The following is a 14,705-nucleotide window of genomic DNA, read 5'->3' as shown; positions in this document are numbered from 1 at the left end:
CCACTTCAGATGAATTAGAATTGACTGAGCACCTACTATGTGTCAAGAGCTATACAATGGTTGAGATGCAGCAGCAATGAAAGACTCATAAAGAACCTCTCATAAGTTCTAAAGTTGACTGAATAAGGCAAGTGGTTAGCTAAATAAAATGGAAAATACAGTGTCTTAAGAGGTACAAAGAAGGTTTAGGTGGAGTTAGTAACAAAGAAAAAATATTAAATGAAATGAAGGTTTATAAAGTCTGGAAGGTGAATCAGAGGTTAAGGGCACCGACTACTCTTCCAGAGGACCCAGGTTCAATTCCCAGCATGCACATGGCAGCTCTCACCTGTCTGTAACTCAAGTTCCAGGGCTTCTGACACCCTCACACAGACATGCAGGCAGGGAAAACACCAATGAACATAAAATAAAAATAAGTTATATTTTTTAAAAAGCCTAGTTTAGACTGACTTCCTCCTCTCTCTCCACAGCTCCATCAAGTCACTTCCTGTAATAATCTGTTCAATGTTTCCCCTCTATGGTGGTCTGAATGAGACACCCCCACAGGCGTGTTTATTTGAATGTTTAGTCATCAATTAGTTGAACTGTTTGGCAAAGATTAGGAGACGTAGCCTTGTTGGAGGTGTGTCACTGGGAGTGAGCTTTGGGTTTCAAAAGTTGGTGCCAAGCCCATTTTCCTCCTCCTCTCTCCTCTCCCCGCTCCCACCTCTCTCTGCCTGCTGCCTGCAAATCAAGATGTAGCTCTCAGCTACTTCTCCAGTACCATGCCTGCCCGTCGCCATGCTCCCTGCCGTGACGGTCACGGACCAACGCTCTGAAGCTATAATCAAGCCCCACTTAAATGTTTCCTTCTGTAAGTTGCCCTGGTCATGGTGTCTCACAGCAACAGAAAAGTACTTCTCTCCTCACATAGTTTTCGTTACCTGAAGGCAGGACTTATTCATACCTGTATCTCTAATGTCTAGGATATAATCATAGCAAATGTGTGTTTGCTTAGTGTTTGGTGACTGTGGGTTTAAGGCAGACCTACTGACTGGTAGGTGGAGGAGAGGTAACTGAGAAGGAAGAAAGGAGGTTAGGAGGACAGAGGATAGACAAGAATTGGTTTATTTATGTGTGTGTGTGTGTGTGTGTGTGTGTGTGTGTGTGTGTGTGTGTGTGTGTGTGTGTGCGTGTGTGTGTTGAGATGTGCAAGTATGTGTGTGTACATATGTGGAGACCAGAGGTTGATGTCAGGTGTCTTCTTCAATCACCCTCTACCTTATTTTTTTATTCATTCATTTATTTATTTATTCACTCACTCACTCATTTATTTGATATGGCCTCTCACTAAGCCTTGACACTTACTTAGTCAGCTAGGCTGGCTGGCCAGTGAGTCCCAGAGATCACTTTGTCTGTCTCCACAGTGATGGAGTTACAGACACATGCTGCCATATCTGCCTTTTAAATGAGCACTGGGGTTCCAGACTCAGGTCCCCGGGCTTGTATGGCAAGCATTTTACCAGCTAAGCCATCTCCTAGGCACTAGACAGCAGCACTGACATTCTACAGTGTGTGTGTGTGTGTGTGTGTGTGTGTGTGTGTGTGTGTGAAGACATGCATCAGAGAGGAAACATTCTGAGAGTACTTGATTTGGCGGGAGCAAATATTACAGAGGAATACTAGCAGAAGACAGTAGTAGAGGGGAGGTCTGAGTAATCCAAGTGGAAAGACACCGGAAGTAGCAAAGGTGTGTGGACAGCCTCTGTGGTCCCTGGGACTGTGTTATTTGCCTGTCTGAGGATACTGGTAATGTTTGAGGATACTCAACTAGAAATGGAGAGAGTGTCCTAGATCCATCCAAGTGAGTCCAAACTAATTACTTTCATCCAAATCAGATCAAATTTTCTGCGGTGCAGTTAGAGGGACGTGGTGAGAGAAAAAGGAGAAACTGTAAAGCTAAGAGGGACCTGGGCCACTCTGCCCTTCTCACCACCTGGGAGCTGCCTTGTCTCCTGCAGGTTGCTGCTGAGATATCACTGTGCTCAGAGGGCTCCATGGTTCTCTACCGCAAACACCACTGCATTCCAATCACGTTTCCCCGTCAGCTCCCTTTTCTGATGGAGCTGATTTGTCTATTTTTGTCTCCTTAGCACACATCGCCATCTTACCTGCCCCATGATATCCTAATCTATTCTGTCTTGGGTTCTGACACCAAAGGGGAATTCAGATAATGAAGTATTACACACTATCCAAATCTGAGCTTTGGATAGCATGTAGTATGAGTCCTTTGAGTGAAGGATTCATCTAAACATCACCTGAATCCGTTCAGTTCTGGAATTCTCTCAATAGCAGAATCCCAATCTGTGAGAATAGGTAGCATCCAACACTCGGCATGTTTATCACAATTATTTATTAACTGATGGGGTGTGTGTGTGTGTGTGTGTGTGTGTGTGTGTGTGTGTGTAACAGAGAAAAGAGAGACAGAGAGACAAAGACAGAGACAGAGGTAGGAGCTAGTTCTACCTTCTACCACGTTGGATCCTAAGGATCAAACTCAGGTTATCAGACCCGGAAACAAGCACTTTTACCCACTGAGTCATTTCAACTGCCCCTAAGCATCAGGCAGTACGCAATTTACTAATTACTGGTTTCCTGTATTTTTTTTTTCACGATAGACTATAAGCACATGAGGTCAGGTGTTTCAACCTGTGCCGTTCACTGCTATACCCAAAGCACTTAAAACAGTGCCTAGCATAGAGTGGGTGCTCTGGGGTTTGGTGAATATACACTGATACTTGAAAAAAAAGGAATACATAAAGCTCTGAGATAAAGCATATATAGAGTAAAAAAGAGAGGGCCTAGAAAGAACATGGAGACCACATTTGAAAGGAACGATTAAGGAAGCCACGAAGGGGGGGGGGGGTGTTGCAGGAGAGCTAGGAAGAAGAATTACCACACAGGTTAGGAGTATGCAGAAGCTCAGAGCAGTGGTCAGCAATGCTAAGTGATGCAGAGGCCACAGAGTTTGTGATGAGAGAAGTAACCCCGAGGTGAACAAATTGTTGAGGTGGAAGAACCAGATTATGGAGGACTAGAGAGTGAACCATGTTGCAGGGTGACGGTGGCATGCACCTTTAATTCCATCACTCAAGAGGCAGAGGCAGGAAGGTGGATCTTGAAGTTTGAGGCCAGCCTGGTCTACAGAGGGAGTTCCAGGGCAGCCAGGGCCACACAGAGAAGCCCTGTCTTAAAACAAACAAAATAAGAAGAGTGAGGGTTGGGGCTTTAGCTCAGTGGTAGAGCGCTTGCCTGGCAAGCACAAGGCCCTGGGTTCGATCCTCAGCTCAATAAATAAATAAATAGAGTGAAACATGTTAAGGCAGAGAAAAGAAGGAAAACAAAAGACACTACAGAAAGTATAAAGCAACAGAAAGTGAAGAGGCTTCATGAGAAGGATGTTGGTTGCATTTGTCTTTGTTTTATTTTATGAAAATAAAAAGCAAGGCTAAACCCTTGGAGGAGGAACTATGTGTCTGTCATCCTTGCTGCTGTGTCCTTGACTAGTGTAGAGCCTGCTGCAGAGGAGGCAGAGATGTGAAATAAAGACTCTGTGTTTAATGAAGAGAAAGGTCAGAATAAAGGCTGAGTGATGAAAGAAGGTTCTGGAAGGAGCTGGAGCAGATCTGTGTCCTCAGACACAGGCATGGGGGTGGTGGAATAGAGAGGGTTACCATGATGGAGGAAGATGCTGGCACACCTCATGTTGAACATCATCAGTACTGTTCTAAAATAAAAGGAAGAGCCCTTTCCTGAACTCCAGGCAGAAGATTCAGGGTGGGTACTTGAGAAGAAACATGAAACCATGGTCATCAGGAATGGGATGGAGACCCAAAAGGAATAAAAGGATAGTTCTGCAACAATAAACAGAAACAACTTGGGGTGGGGGTTACAGGTTCTGCTGTGCAATAATCCTCTTGTACACTGTAAAGATTTGTCACTCAAACTGATCAATAAGAAGCTCAGAGGCCAGTAGCTGGGCAGGAAGTTGGGTGGGAAAGCCAAACAGAATGATAGGAACAAGAAGGGTGCAGGAAGCAAGATGAGAATGCTGTACTGAGCAAAGGTACCAAGCCACCTGGCTAAACATAGGTAAGAATTGTGGGTTACTTTAAGGGTAAGAGCTAATTAGTAATAAGCCTGAGCTACAGGCAGAATATTTATAAGCAATATTAAGCCTCTGAGTCAATTATTTGGGAAGGGGTTGCTGGCAGGACAGAAACCTCTGATTACAAGGTTCTGCTTAAGTGACTAACCCACTCCCTAAAGATGTGCGTGCTGAAGCACTCACGTACCTGCAGTGGGCTTGGACCATGACAGGTCAACCTCACCAAGGTCTTCTAGCTCCTCTTCTGCCTGGTTGAGGGAGACAGAGAAGATGCGCACAGACTGGTAGGCAGCAGTGTCGGACAACTCCTTCGAGGCGTTAAAGATCTAGAAAGATCAGCGGGTCAGTTAACCTGATAGATGGCAAACTGGCTTGCAGCTTCTCAGTAAACTTCTAACCCACTAAGCTCAGTCTGACACTTAGATACACTGAGAACAAATGAATAATCAAATCAGTAATGGGTGGAACCAAAACACCTTGGATCCACTCTGACCAACAGAGACCATGATGAATCATATTCCAGAAGACAACTCACAAACAATGAAACCTGATCTCTTCCACAGCAGGTCTATACTGGACAAGAAGAGCTGTGTAGAGATGAGGCCAAAGCATCATCATCTTTGCCCCATGGTTCTGGGGACTGGACCTAGGGCCTAGTGCATGCCAGGTAAACCTTCTATCACCGAGCTACACCTCCCAGCCCATAGCTTATGCTAATTTGAAACTAAAAGATTCATTCCCTCTGGTAACTGATATCTGATAACACAAAGCATTTTTATTAACTTCTTTTAACAATGATGTTTAGAGAGTGTCTGTAGAGACACAACATAGACCATGACTTAATATAATCTATATACCATTTAAAAAAAAAAAAAAAAAAAGATTACAAACAACATGAGAAATGACTGGAAACTTGGTCCTGGGGAGTAGTTACCAAGGAAAAGTCTGGCAAGAGGGGTCATCTGAAAAGCGCTGCCCAGGGGAAGGTTCAGGAGAGTCCCAAGGAACAAAAGAAAGAAATGTGTCTGCCCAAAGATCCCACATTTCCCCAAACCACTTCACAAACCCTCGTGCCCGTGGTCTGGTGTCATTCTGGATGAGACTGTGGACACTGCCCGGGGGCTTCCTCACCAACCCCATTCCTCTACATCTTAGGAGCACCCTGTCTTCTTCCATCTTCGTTTCCTGCACTGTTGTTATTTGGGGTTCTGTCTTGTTAGGGATTCCACTGCTGCAGCCAAACACCATGACCAGAAAGCAAGTGGAGGAGGAAAGGGTGTATTAGGCTTACACTTCAGCTTTGCTGTTCATCACTGAAGGAAGTCAGGACAGGAACTTAAACAGGGCAGGGTCCTGGAGACAAGAGTTGATGCAGAGGCCTCGGAGGGGTACTGCTTACTGGCTTGCTTCCCATGGATTGCTCTACCCAACTTCTTATGGAACCCAGGACCAACAGACCAGGGATGGCACCACCCACCATGGGCTGCGCCCTTCCCCATTGGTCACCAAATGATAAAATGCCTTACACCTGGATCTCAAGGAGGCATTTCCTCAGCTGAGGCTCCTTCCTCTGATGACTCTATAGCTTGTGTCAAGTGGACACACAAAACCAGGCAGTACAGGTTTTGTTGTTATTGTTGTTTCCTTTATTTTAAAAAGCATAGATGGGCAACATCTTGGTTTGCTTTTGTATTTGTGTACGTGTTTTCTCTTGAGTCCTCTCTATCCCCGCCCCGCCCCCGCAACCGGGGCAGTCCAGCTTCTCCAAAACAAAGGACCAACAGGATCATCAGGAAGGCCAGTTACCATTTGCCTCAGGGAGCAGGCTCTCCAGCTGAGTCTGGCAGCCAGAGCAAGGCACAGGAAGCCAGGATACTTTGTATTGGCCTCCAGCCACAGAGACAGCAGCTGCTTCGCTTTACCTCCCACCCACCACAGAGAATACAGCTGGCCTTCCGGCCCACTGTCCAGGGGAAGGGAAAGGATAGAGCAGCTGGGCTGCCCCACAGCATTTCATTGAAAAATGCTGCCCCTAGAATAACTTTTGAGTTGGCCACTGCGCTGGCTGCAGCCAACAACATAACCAGATACAAATGAAATCGCTCTCAGGTCACTGAGGGAGCCACAAGTCTGATGTGTCTCCTGGGTGGCAGCAACTCCAGCCTGTCAAGGGCTCCATATTCAGGACAGACATTACATACGGCCTCAGGAAAGTTCCACTGGAAATCCTGATTTGTCTTTAGGATTTTATTACCTGGCAGGTTTAATGGCAAATAAAAGGCAAAGAGAAACAAGCTGATGTGCTCACAGTGTGCTCTGGCAGGGAAATTGTTTTTCCGCAGTAGGTACCTGTAAAAAGTCACCTCCTTTGAAATTCAGCTCTGCACTGCGCACGAAGCATCCATCGTATGTTGCTTCCATGGAAACAGTGGATGAAGCTGCTTTCATCTCTCCACCCACACCAGCTTCCGCACTGCCTGGGAACGCAGGCAGCTCAGAGCAAAGAGATGCCAGCTTGGGAAAGCAGGATGGGAGAGCATGCTCCTCGTCTTGCAGCCCCATTGCTGAGTCTGCCTGAGTAGTGCCAGGGCAGTAGAGTCAGGATGGCTGGCATTCTCCTGTACTGTTACCAGCCCATGGAACTCGATCCAAATTATTAGCTGGAAGGTTTCCATCTTTTCTCACATTTACCAGAACTGGAAAGCTGGGTGTTAACAAAGATGGGGGTGGGGAAAATTCCTCCTGTACCTGATGACAATTATATCTGAAATTGGTCCCCTTTCCCAATGTCACCGCCTTTTTGATGGAAGCATTTCCTCTGGGATATTGGCAGCAAATTTAGGAATAAAGAGATTTCAGGAAGATTTTCATTTAAATGACACTTGGTTTCCCTGCTGATGAAAGGGAAGCTTTACTCCATCTGCTGAGATCAGACTTCATCTCATCAAACACCTCAGTGTAATTATTTCCCTACCAAGTATTTAAATGAGGATGTAAATGAATACCAAGGTATTTGAAGTCATTAACGCTGCCAGGGCTGAGGGAGAGCACCACTGTCTCTCCAGGGACCAGACCAGTCCCCATCAAAGCAGCTGCTCACCAGTGTTCATTTTGTAACCTTTACACCACATTCTTGAATTAATGAAGACACGTCAAAAATCTATTTCCCTCAGAGGATCTAAGCATGGGGTCTGCAAGGGGGAGCAAGACATGTGTGTGAGTGTGTGTGTGAACGTGTGCAGATGTAAACGTGTGTGTGTGCGTGCGTGCGCGCTCCCACACTCATACCCATGGTAGACAGATATCTAGTAATTGACATTGAAGAATTTGCAGATTTAGTACCTTATTTCACCTTCTACTTTATCAGTTCTAAGGTTGAGGTAATAACTGTATATGAGCCATCCACCATACTTCCAAGAGTCTTCTATTGGAATGTGGTACCCATGCCTCTCTTCTGTATATTAATTTCTCTATGTGTAAAATACAAAAGAGGGGAGTACACAGTGACTGAAAATTCGGCCTTCTTGTCTGATACTGGCCATCTTTTCTTGAGCCTCACTAGAAATATCTGAGTCTTAAGACCTACCCTGAGGTGGCAGATGAACATTTAGACTTTTCTCCATTTATAAACATCTCACTCAGTGTTATAAATAACATTCAGCTTTAAAATTCCATTTTACCCTAACAACAAGATGGGCATACAATCTGCCATTTCCTTCTTTGAATGTGAAGAAGGGTAGGTTATAGTGAGAATCTTACCTCCTCAAAAAGGCACATGGAGGGAGGAAAGGGAAGAGAGACAGACACTGTGCTTGTGTGCATATGTGCACTGGGAATCTGTGCAGGGAAAGGATCGATGGCACAAAGGGGAGCCGTGCAGTGCAGTCTTCCTACCAGAAAACAAGGTTCTGCAAACTGTCAAAAGACTGAAAAGTTTGGTACCATTGCACCTAAAATGCTGCCTTGCAAACTAAGTGCATGGGGGGGGGGGGGGAGTTTTAACACATATGTTGCAGATAGAATCCCCTTTCCTGTCCCCCTTCATCTCAGAGCTCTCAGCCCCGAGTTAATTCAGAAGATGCTCCAGAGAAAATTCCAGGCAGAAAGAACGTGTTTACGCTTAGCAATCAAGATCTGATTTAGCTTGACAGAAAATGGGATGGGATCCCTTGGCATAGTCTGCAATTGAGAAAGTTACTATATAGATACAAACAGATCTGGTCCATGCCTTCCTGTGAAAACACAGAAGTACAATTAAAACATGAGGGAAAGCACTGCTTTCTCTAATGACTTAACAGCAATTCCACTTCTGTACAAAACCACACTTTCTATCAGGATGAAACCTCACATCTGTGTCCATTCAAACATGCCAACAAGGTCCAGGCCAAGTTCAGCTTAATAGGCATTTCAATTCAAAATACTTCCATATAATTAATGAATTAAGGCAGGAAGTAAGAGTTCACAAAACACTGATTAGAAAATTTTATATACAAGAAGTTAGATTTTTGACTTAGTAAACATGGGTAAAATGAAGTATATATGTCAATCTTTTTAACAGCATTGTTTAGCAATAGGTTTTCTTAAAGGGAATAATGAAACTATAAAGAATAAAAGCTATAGAAACAATCCAGGCAGTGGTTGCACAAGCCTTTAATCCCAGCACTTGGGAGGTAGAGGCAGGTGGATCTCTGAGGCCAGCCTGGTCTACAGAGCTAGTTCCAGGATAGCCAGAGCATCTTACAGTATATGAAAGTATTCTAGTTTATACTTTTTTAATGATTTATTTTTATTTTATGTGCACTGGTGTTCTGCCTACATGTGTGTCTGTTGGATCCCCTGGAACTGGAATTACAGAGAGTTATGGACTAGCATGTAGGTGCTGGGAATTGAACCTGGGTCCTCTGGAAGAACAGCCAGTGCTCTTAACCACTGAGTCATCTCTCCAGCCCATCTAGTTCATAGTTTTATCAAAGAGAGAATTGAAAGGAAAGCATGGCTTGGTTGTACAGAGTCCTAGACCTCAAACTTAAATATTTCTCAAAAACAAAATGGACAGTCAAGAAAGGCAAGAAGAGATAAATCGACTAGAAACGCAGTTTGGAGGATAGAGCTAGGGATAGCAGTAAACTTCAACGTCTTCAAGGAGAAAACTGAGCATATAAACACAATTAGTGCCAGCCAGGAACTACTGATTTCATCAGTAGCTTACTTCTCTAGGTTGTTCAATGAAATTATTTAATATGAAAGCACTCAGATTAGATCCTGCACGTGAGGAGTACTTCATAAACAGAAACAGCCTTTCTTTTCCTCAGTACTCTTTCCCTTCTCACTCCCTTTCCCTCCTCCCCATCATCATCAGTGTTTATTGTCAGCTGAACTCTCCAAATTACCTGTAACACAGTCATCTGCATGTTACTCTGTCCACTGCACAGCCAGACATCTCCAAATAAGACATCGTGAACCCTCAGGGTGAGATTCCTTGTCCCCAGGGTCTGCTGGGCCGTGACTTCAAAAGGTCCCCCGGGCTGCATAGGATCCAGTACCACCATCCAGGTGTTGGAGGGTGCTAAAACAACAACAGACTCCAAGGAATTAACCACCGAAAATGAAGTAAAACCCCCGCACACACTCCATTTGTGGCCATGCCCAGGCGCTGTGACGAACTGTATTCAAAGCCATAAAGACTGGCCAAATTCCAGACAAGGAGGATGGAGCTGTCGAGAACAGCAGCCTTTTTATTCTTAATCTGTACCAATCCTTTCTTATTTTTATCTAAGGCGTTTACAAGAGAAATTAGTTACCCAGTTATAATCCTAAATTAGAAGAGACAAAAATACACATAGATTAAAATTCAAGGATAGTTAGTTTAAAAAAAAAAATTGTTTAAAAACCCATAAAATAGAATTCTCATTACACTATCCAACTGTCAATATTACCATAATCTAATCTTTCTGATTTACACAGCACCCTGAACTAATTTGCAATTATCCAATCAAATGGGAGCGCAGGCTAAGCATCATTTCTAATCTGAATCTTCCCTTTACTAAGCAGGATCACCCCTGTGACCCTACCTCCTCCACACTGCTAACAAGTATTGACACGGCCAGTGGTACTGGGTTCTCCCTTAACCAGCAGGTGCACGGAGGAATGGACGCGTCAACAAGTAGTGGGAGGCAGATAAATTAATCTCCGTGGAAAAGACATCTTAACTTGCCCAGAAGATTATTTCAGAATGACATACAAAACTCGAGGTTTGGGGACTCCACTGAGGGAAGGAGAAGCTCTGAAAGACCCTGTTTTAGAAATGCACAGCTTGCTCCCTGGAAACCACACCTCCCATTGCCCTTCTCCTCAGGCACTGGATCACTGCTGTCAGGGTCATACTCACAGATTTAGGGAAAATGTCCTCCAAATTGTAAAAGTATGGGAAAAAAAAAAAAAAGAGCCAGAAAACATGAAAAAGGTAGAACAGTGAAATGCGAACATAGAAAAGGCAGAGAAAACAAAATTTTCACATAAAAATGTCAAACATGAACTGGCTTATCAGTTGCCATCAGATCGATCTCAATTCAAAGGGAAAAAGAGACCTGGCAACAGAGCCTTGTAAAGTATTCTCCTAATCTCTGAAAAGAAATAATTACATAAATGCCATCCAAATACCTTCTCCATGCCGGACACTGTCTGAGGCTCTTTCTAGCCAGAGACAACTAAGCAGAAATGGATGTTTAGATGCACACTGGAAAATCAGGAAAAACTGAAGCCATAAAAGGTTGCTTAGAATGCTGGAGGAAATGTCTAAATGTTAGGTTTTCTGAAAAGCAAAACCAGCTGTGCTTGCCGCTCACCTCCAGGAGGTCTGCTAAGCCCAGGACCACATGCTCATTATTGTATTTCTCTGACCAATAGCCAAGCATCAGCATAGAAACTGCAGAAAAATCACTGTTTTGGAAACAGTGGGCAGCTGGTACAGATTGTGTCGCACAGGTGTGATGTGCTCCGTATGGCTCACGCTTCTGAACAGGCAGACGCTCCAATCTGTCCTAATACAGGCTTGCCAAGGTCTTTCCAGGCTTCCTGCACTGACACATCTTCCCGAGGCTCTGTCCTCCTGCCACCAACACTGCTCAAATGGGTTGATGGGGTCAACTGCCAGAAAACCTAACACAGGACTATTTCTTAGACTTCTGCTATCGTCCACGCATCCAGAGGTATTAGTTGGGTATTTTCCTTTAGCTTTTCAGCACACATGGCTGGTGACAAAAGCTCCTCCCCCCAGCACTTCCAACAAGTGTCATGTCTATGGTGGTTTGATTAAGATTGGTCCCCCAGCCGGGCGGCGGTGGCGCACGCCTTTAATCCCAGCACTTGGGAGGCAGAGCCAGGTGGATCTCTGTGAGTTCAAGACCAATATGGGCTACCAAGTGAGTCCTAGGAAAGGCGCAAAGCTACACAGAGAGACCCTGTCTCGAAAAACCAAAAAGATTGGTCCCCCCATAGACCCAAATACATGAATGCTTAGGGAGAGGCATTATGTGTGACCATGTTGGGGGAATTGTGTCGCTGGGGGTGGGCTTTGGTGTTTCAAATGCCCAGTAACTCTACCTTCCTGCTGCCTGCCTATCCAGATGTAGAACTCTGAGCTCCTTCCCCAGCACCATGTCTACCTGTGCGCCACCATGTTTCCTGCCATGATGATAATGGACGAAACCTTTGAACCTGTAAGCCAGCCCCATTTAAATGTTTTCTTTTATAAAAACTGCCATGGTTACAGTGTCTCTTCACAGTAATACAAACTCTAAGACAACGTCCAGCAACAAAGACAAGAAGGCAGAACAGCACCACCATCTCGCCTCAGGCAGAAAAATGAATGGGTTCCTACTGGTAGGGCCTAGAACCTGAGGTAAACTGGACCTGGAGACTAAGCCCTGATCTCAACATCTTTTGTACCAGAGAAGCTTGCCTTCAACTTCTCAAAAAGCCTCCTTCTTGGCTACCTAGCCTAAGATTTTTGGGTTTCTAGTGTTTTTCCTCTCTCATTTAAGAAAAGAAAAATAAGCCCTGACACAATGCTGTACAAAGCAGGAGACATTTGGCGTACAGCAGAGAATTCATGGATGGGCACACCCATTCAAGAGATGACTCAGACAAACTCTAGGAACTGCTCCTGCGTGTGCACTGTCTGCAGGAAGGAGCAAAGCACCTGTGATGCCTTCGACCAACAGTGGGAGTCTAAAGTCAGAAGCCACCACGTTTCACAAGGAGAATCCACTAGTCCTTGGCTTGTCAGTCAGAACAGGTTGGCTGATGGGGAGCATGCCATAGGCCTCTTATGAGCTTTCAGAAAGTATGTTAACCCATCAGTTCTACTAGGATGGGTGCAGATAGTAAATCTGAGCCAGCAACCATAACTAATCCAACATCCAGTGGGCTTTCTGCTGGCCCTTGGCCTTCTGAGCCACAGTTGCTCTGGTCTTGCCTTCTGGACAACAGTTACTTGCCACCTTGTTAACTCTTGTGCCAGCCCTGGTCCAGCTTTCTCTAAGTTTTCATTTTCAATGCATTAAGACAATGCTCTGTCTCCTTACATTCTTTTTCCTACCATCTAGGAAGACTAATCTCCTTGCTTCATTATACAGCTACTTAGCCTGCATACATTTTTACCAAGTACCCCATCAAGTAAATGACAAAAATAAATGCCAACCCTGGGCTACACTGAGAAGAAAGCCATGCAAACTGATAAGGGCTTTATGTTTTCACATGAAACAACATGCCTGGTAGCTTGCCCCTGACTGTTGATCTGAATATTACAGCCAAAGGCATATGCAAAGAAAAGAGCTCTCTGTCTCCCCTCTCTCTCCATCTTCCCCCAGATAACTCTAGCCTCAAGATGGAAACCACAATTAAAAGGGTACGATGAAAATAATTTGTGTAGAGACATGATTAGTTATAAAGTATTTTTTTTTGCTTTTCTTCTTATTAATCACATCAAATGTTAATTATTTTTCAGATTATTGTGCCCAATACCTAAAAGGGGACTGGATACCCACAGCCTTTCTTTTCCCAGGAGGAAAACCTAGGGTTAACAGAAACAACTCTCTTCACTTCTCTACACAGAACCCTGGCTCTCCATCGGCTGGAACATGAGCCTGTAGCTTTTAAATGTGGTTCAAAGGTGAAGAAGGCCTTACTACCTAAACCATCCCTTCCTACCTACATTTAATCTATAGTTTAAAATTCAAATCTACCACCACCAAATAAGAACAAAATAAAAATAAACACTTTATGTCAATAAAACTGCTTATGAAAATCATATAAACTATAGCATGCTGTGACAGACATACCCTAAAGTGGATTCTAAAGTTACAGGTTTGTACTATCCTCTCCCCTCCAGAGCAAACAGAATCTGTGACTTGCTTTCAACCAATAGTTCCACATCAGAGGAGAGGTGAAATGTCCCTCTTGAGACTAGGTTATATTACCTGAAGAAGGAAAGTCTACCTCCTCTCAGTTAGAATGGTCATCATTAGGAAAACAAATCACAGGCCAGGCAGTGGTGGCGCACGCCTTAAAACCCAGCACTCGGAAGGCAGAGCCAGGTGGATCTCTGTGAGTTCGAGGCCAGCCTGGGCTACCAAGTGAGTTCCAGGAAAGGTGCAAAGCTACACAGAGAAACCCTGTCTCAAAAGACCAAAAAAAAAAAAAAAAAAAGGAAACAAATGACAAAAAAACGCTGGTGAGGAACCTTTATAGACTATTAAGGGGAACATAAACTGATTAAGAATCTATGAAACTTAATACACTCTAGCCAGGCAATGATGGTGCACACACCTTTAATCTCAGCACTCAGGAGGCAGAGGCAGGTGGATTTCTGAATTTGAGGCCCGTCTGGTTCTCAGAGTGAGTTCCAGGGCAGCCAGGACCACATAGAGAAACCCTGTCTCAAAAAGAAAGAAAAAAAAGAAAAGAAAAGAAAATTAATATGCTCAAAAAATTAAAAGTAGAATGACCACATGATCCAGCTATACCTGCAGGTAAATTCCAGGGTATATGCCTGAAAGAAGATAAGTCATCATATCACAGAAATACTTGTACATCTGTGTTTCTGAGGCACTATTCACAATAACCAGGATAAGAAATCAGCCCAGATACCATCGATGGAAGAAGAAAATGTGTTATGTACCTACATACAATGGATTTTTATTCAGACATAAAAAAGAATGAAATTATTTCATTTGTAGGAAAATGGATAAAATTAGAAAGCATCATATTAAGTAAAATAAGCCAAACAAGAACAAATCTCACATTTTCTATCACAAATAATCTAGATTTAAGTAAAATATATTAAGCATAATATGAGACATGAAAGCAACATGGACCACTTGGAGGGAGAAAGGAGGCAAGTAGAGTGAGGGGCAGAAGATGCGTAGGGCAGTGAATATGAGCAAACTGCAAGGATACAGATGTACAAGATGCCAATCATTATTTCATACGCTTTCAAAGAGTGGACTGGACATATAGCTCAGTTGATAGAGTACTTGCCTAGCACATACAAAGCTCT

At 43.9% G+C, this 14,705-nt stretch overlaps 1 protein-coding gene across 1 annotated transcript in view; it reads right to left on the bottom strand.

Annotated features, from left to right (window-relative positions):
- The window catches only part of Siae (sialic acid acetylesterase), a 36,079-nt gene that overhangs the window by 15,018 nt on the left and 6,356 nt on the right, over positions 1 to 14,705 (bottom strand). The window contains exons 3-4 of the mRNA XM_036192903.1: positions 9,538 to 9,713; positions 4,335 to 4,473 (exon numbers count right to left, since the gene is read on the bottom strand). Of these exons, the coding sequence (XP_036048796.1) occupies positions 4,335 to 4,473; positions 9,538 to 9,713 (315 nt within the window). The remainder of the gene's footprint in view (positions 1 to 4,334; positions 4,474 to 9,537; positions 9,714 to 14,705) is intronic.

The sequence above is a fragment of the Onychomys torridus genome, chromosome 7 (assembly GCF_903995425.1).
Source record: "Onychomys torridus chromosome 7, mOncTor1.1, whole genome shotgun sequence".
Classification (NCBI taxonomy): Eukaryota; Metazoa; Chordata; class Mammalia; order Rodentia; family Cricetidae; genus Onychomys; species Onychomys torridus.
This window is presented reverse-complemented; position numbering and strand designations above follow the sequence as displayed.